Below are 6000 nucleotides of genomic sequence, written 5' to 3' on the forward strand. Positions count from 1 at the left end.
GAGAAAGAACGGAGGAACAGCGGAGGCTGTAGGCTTTGCTTTGCGTAGGAGGTCTGGAGCGGAGCTGGGCGGAGACGCAGGATGTGGGATTTAGGGTTACGTTCTGCGCTGAATGGGAACTGGAAAAGAGAAGCTTTACATTAGAGGTCTAAACAAGTAGCATCACATGAATTTCTATTAAAATCTTTACTCATCTGCAAAAATTGTGCAATAAGCTTGCTTTCCCCTTGCGCTCCATTACTCATGTCAATCCAGAAAACTCAGGGAACACACTGTTTTCGAAGTAAGGAGTATAATAACGAAACTTCAGCGAAACATAAAGAAATATGCTCAACTAGATGGACTTTTCTAAAGGGGAATAAAGGGAAAACTACTGAATTTCTATCACGCTTTTCTGCAGCCAGGTAGGCAACAAGGGGGTTAATGCCTTGCTTAAGGGCACACTGGCATGTGACAAGAGGAAGCTGCCATCAAACCTACGACTTTTAGACCACAAGAAGACTATGCAACATTACCATTACCAAACGTTAGAGAAGTCCGACGACTCATGGTGTTCAAGAGCCAGGAAAGAAGGTTTCAAACATTTTTTTCAACGGTTTCTTCTTTGAGTTGATTAACAAAGAGTTTCAAATGGTGTGTGGTAGTAAAATCCCTTCATTTTGAGCTATTGCTTCATACTGTGTGGTCCTTGTCATATAATCATAGCATTTCCTTCAACATGGAAGCAAGAGGTGTTTGAATTTGCAGCTCAGTGACGATATATTTTTGTATTAAACATGTAAAGTTAGGACTTTGGAGTTTGCCTGGTGTTTTAAAGTTTTTTTTTTTGTCTTAACAGAAATCTTTATCCATTTAAACATTAACAGTGAGGTTGTTTTATGATCCTTTGTCCCAGCAGAGCTCCACCTCGTAGCCTGGCCTATCCAACCGGCGCTATCTGAGCTAACTCAGTTTGCTCAAGTGCTGCTACATTTTAATATGTTTCAGAGTCATTTTTCACTATTCACTGTAAAAAATAATAAGTTTCACTATTTGATTTGATTTAAGATCTCTGCATCAGTTGTTTAGTGCATTGATAGGCTGCTAAATGTATGAATACATAAAGCCTTGAACCTGAACAATCCTTGGAGACTTTAGGACAGACTCTTAAACCCCCTCTGAGTAAGACCCTTGACCCCACACAGCTCTCCAGGCGCCGCACAGTGGCAGCCCACTGCTCGCAAAGGGGATGGGTTAAATGCAGAGATAAATTTCCTCAGTGTGAGGTCAATAAAGTTAAATATTATTATTAGTGTTTGCATATTTATTAGACATAATAATAATACTGTAACAGGGATCATTGGGTAATAAAAAAGACCCATATTTTTCAGTGTGGTTTTCTGTGATTATTAACGATTACTCAGAGCCAGATCCAACCTTTTGGTTAACACTTGGATAAACAGAAAATTTCCTTTGGTGGATGATTAGTAACTCTGTTGATAACCATAGTCTTAATAACTAAATTTGTGAAAGACAACTGGATTTTAACAGCAGGTCCAGGAGTCAAAGCTTGGGTAAGAGAAGACTTCAGACTTCAGTTAGAATAATTCTACTACTAATAAATAATACATAAATTGGTTTTAATCTTGATTTGAAATACCTATTAAATGACTATAACTTGCAGTTCTATTTATTTAAAATGTTCTGGTAAAATTGCAAGAAACATAGTTTTATAAATCATGACAAATTTAAAATCTAAAAAGTCTTTGTGCATTTGCTTTCTATCCCATCGGGTCAATGCTTAGTTGAACCAAATTTTTAATCTACATTCTATATTATTAAATTCAGAACAGAATTGAAAATCCTGTAAACGATCTATAATAATGATCTACTGTCTCTATTCTCCAATTCTGCAGTATTTGTTACCGGTAGTTCGGCCCCTAATGGTATGTGCTGTCTTTAATCCCCTTGACAATAAAAACTGGCTCAGAGCTCATCATCTGCTAAACTGGTTCTTTCCTAGACAGAGCCACCTGTGGAGCTAGTTAACTGTTAATTGTCTTTACAAACATCAAAAGTATTTATAGATTGGTGCTTTTATGTTCCTTTCAGATGTCTGCTCATGTCTCCATGAACCCACAGTCGGTCTCAGCAGAAGGCCACTTACACTGAGCCTGCTTTTCTCCTGTTAAAACTGTGTTTTTTCCTCTCCTCTGGCGTTGCATGTATGCTCGGTGTGAGGGATTAATGAGGAGTCAAGGAAAAAATGCAAGCCAGTATCATATCTTGCAAAGTCAATGACATGAAACATTTTACCAATCTGACTGCATGATCTGATTGAATCCACTGGATGTTTCAGTTTGGAAGGTGCTATGGAAATTAAGTTTTTAAACATATTCAATGGACCAAAACAAAGATAAATGCATATGATAAGTAATAATAAAAGAAAAACATCCCTGTGGTTTCTCCTCTATGAATCCAGGATAACTGAGTTGATCAGCACATCCTCTCTGAATGAATTAGGTATTTTTTTGGGTGGCTGATCTTTTGAAAAATAAAATTAAATGGTTCTTTTTGTGGACCTCCTATGGGTTTAAGAGGCAAACCTGAAAGCTTTAAGAATTAAAATGTTTGTGTTGGTTTAATTACTCCTAAATTCCAATGGGAGATTATTAAACTAGACTCAGTTGAGTATTAATGTCTGTCATTTTTTTAGTGTAAGAAATTGGGAATATGGAGTGAGAATGTGTGAAGACACTGAGATGGGTGAGTTTCAGGGGCGGAGCTAGATGAGGACCCCTTAGCCAGTCATTGGCCGCCCCAACCATTGTTTCTCTAAAGTAGAATGTTCAAAACATTTTAAAAGCACTGTGGTTAATTATGCACATCAATATACCAACATTAGAGATGATTAGTAGAGAATTCATGCTCTTTCAGAACTAGATTTAGTGTTATATGCTATAGAGAGAAAATGATGTCTCTGCAAGTCATCTAAGAGTCTTCAGTGAAATCATAAATACTGTAAATAAATATTAAAAAAAAAACCTATTAACTTATCAATTTATGGAGATATTAGTACATATAAATATCAATTTATTGTAGAATGATATTGATAAAAGTAGGTAAGTAATGACGATGGGAAAGATGTTCGCTCCAGAACTTAAACCTCAAAGAATTTTATTCAATATAGCTTTTATCTAGACCAGAGGTGCTGGCTAATCCGGACGCAACCTGATTAAAGCTACAGTGTGTAATTTTCAGCGACATCTAACGTCCAGACTGCAGAGCGCAGCAACATGAACACCCCCCCCCCCAATCCCTGTAATTATTACACACTGTAGCTTTAAAAAAACATTTATAATTTACTACAAGTTGTCTGATGGTGCTGTCTAACTTCACTTGCGCCGCTTCTCCTGTTAACCCGAAATCCCACATCCTCCGTCACCACTGCGCTCCAGACCTCCTGAAAAGTAAAGCCTACAGCCTCCACTGTTCCTCCTGTCCTGCTGCGCTCCGACTTATCTTTGGAGCTTGAGCAGAGCATGCGCAATATTATCATTAAATTCATAGGAGCAAAACATGCAGAAATGAACGCTTAATTTAATATGACATATTTAAATAATCCCCATCAGCATCCAGCATATGTTCAGTTTCTGATGTAGATCAGAAATCTGCTTCCTGGTCTGTTGAAGCACCAATAATTTGCATCCAATCTTTTAAATAAACGGTGTTAGTTTTTTTAAGTATATAAGAATTATACTCTAGTTTGAAGTTACCGATCTGTTGTTAATATATTTTAATTTGACAATACGGATCTTCTCGCCGATCTTTTTCCTGTTTGGTGCGATTGGAATAGCGGATCTTGACCTGGCGGACCATGAAAATTTTGAGTATGTTTGGTTTACCTGCTGCTGTGAAGCAGGATTCTCCACCATAAACAGAATCAAAAATAAATATGGATTCAGGCTCAAAATGAGCACCTTGTTATGTGCTTGAGAATGGCTTTGTCGCCATTCAAACCCAGGTTTAAAGCCTTGCAGGGCAGCCTAAAGCCCACTGCTCTCATTAAGCAAAAAAATAAATAAATAACAAACAGTCAGTTCAGGTGTTTTAAAAAAATATGTTAATCGGGAAATTGTCTATATACCAAACTGAAAGATTGTTGTTCTTTACTTCAAAAAACAATTTAGATTTTAAAATGGAAAAATTTTCTTTTTTTTATGTAAAAATTCAATATAAAACATGGATGCATAAACACCTAATTTTATTTCATTGTTAAATTCTGTTTAAAGTAACAGACTATAATAAAAAATGTCTCAGGACCTTTACTGGTTGATGATTTTCTTTATTTGGACCCCGCTGATTTTTATTGGTTACCTCCGATCTAGACGGATGTTGAAATAAATGCATCTATTTGTTAGCAAAGGCTGCAGGAAACTATGGTTTGTCTTTATTTAGAAACATGGACGTTGAGCTTGTTCCTGTTGGATCAGTTTAGATTGACCCCGAGGTTCTGGTGCCTATCCACTTTTGGCCACCCCTCAGTATACATTGGTTGGTGCCTGGACACCCTTTTAAAAATTTCCTGGCTACGCCTCTGGTGAGTCTCACTCCCAATGGGTGAGAGTTGACAGCCCTGAAGATTAATCCCCAACAACGACTAATAACCCTCCTGTTTTACTGTTCACTGCTGCTGAACTGGAGACTAAAAGCTCTAACCGACACTGGGGATCAGTTTGCACTTTCATCACAGATGGTGAAGGAGCCACAGCCCCACCTGGACGGAGTAAAGTTACCTCCTCCATCAGGGAGCAAGCCTGACATCAGGCTTTACCAGACAGCCTGAATAGCTTGGGTGGAGTCTCACATTTTTTAAATATGATTTCACCTGTTCGCTGAAACATTTGCTGTCACAATCATGATCAAACAAATACGTGAAAAGGACTAAAAATAACCCGTGAAGCTAAATTGGTTGTGTGCCAGAGGTGTTCACAGGTGTGAAAGGAAATATTGTTAAACACCTGTTGATATTCGGTCCGACCTTTCTTATAGTTTGGTTTTTGAGTGGAAATAATTAACCAGTGTCAACGTTTAAATGGCACTCAGTCATCAAAGCGGGTTTCTGAAAGGTGACTGACCGCTTACCTGAGCTTTAAGTTGGCCATGAATTCCTCCATTGATACGGTGTCCAAAAGCACAAAGTCTGCCTTCCCAAACTCCAAGCTTTCGTGCTCTGCCATCTTGTTTTGTTTTTAAACACAGGAAAAATGATACAAATATATCTAAATTTGTTTTAAAGTGCCAGAAAAAAGGTGAACATTGGAGGTGTTCGCTGAGCTCCGCTGCTCATTGAGCGCTTCGCATTTTTGATTTCTTTGGCAAGTCAAGCTGTAGATCCACTCAGGGTTAATTAAGCTCGAGCATCTCTTCAAAAGCCTCCCTGTTTGTTTGCAAAACGTTGTTCTCCTTTGGCAGGTCGGTTTATCCGGAGGAAAAAAATCCTCATATCCATAAAAAAAAAAAAAAAAAAGTTCCCTGCTCTTTCCTGAAGTCGTCCCGTTACAGCGTGCGGGAGCTTCGGCTTCTTTCACCCCGCCTTCGCTTCAAGTTGCGTAGAGGAGGGACGCAGGAGCCAGCGTGCCAGTCGTACGTCGAGGCAGTCGCCATATTGGGAGAGGCACATGGATCAAAGCTTTGCAGAACATTTCGGACTGCTTCTTCTTCTTGGATTTACTGGCAACAAACATTTAGTAGCTTTACTGCCACTTACTGGTATGGAATGTGGTTCGTGATGAACTATCTACTGATAAACATATTTATAATTTCTAAGGAAAAACAAAACAAAACAAACAAAAAAAAGAAATAACTACATACTTATACATAACTATGTATTCTACCCGTCTGTATCATAAACACATTTACCCTCTCTATAATCAAATTCTATGAAATAATTTAGTTTTTTTTTTCTTCTAAAAATCGAACAATTATTTGTATATGTTTACTTCCCAAATTCTTCCTCAA

At 38.0% G+C, this 6000-nt stretch overlaps 1 protein-coding gene across 1 annotated transcript in view; it reads right to left on the bottom strand.

Annotated features, from left to right (window-relative positions):
* The window catches only part of LOC119775802 (unconventional myosin-Id), a gene marked incomplete at its 3' end in the record, with an annotated part of 70617 nt that extends 65052 nt beyond the window's left edge, over window positions 1–5565 (bottom strand). Inside the window, exon 1 of the mRNA XM_038273886.1 lies at window positions 5125–5565. Coding sequence (XP_038129814.1) covers window positions 5125–5219 — 95 coding nt within the window. The remainder of the gene's footprint in view (window positions 1–5124) is intronic.
* Between the last annotated feature and the right edge of the window lie 435 nt (window positions 5566–6000).

The sequence above is a fragment of the Cyprinodon tularosa genome, unplaced genomic scaffold (assembly GCF_016077235.1).
Source record: "Cyprinodon tularosa strain WSP-4 unplaced genomic scaffold, ASM1607723v1 ctg897, whole genome shotgun sequence".
Classification (NCBI taxonomy): Eukaryota; Metazoa; Chordata; class Actinopteri; order Cyprinodontiformes; family Cyprinodontidae; genus Cyprinodon; species Cyprinodon tularosa.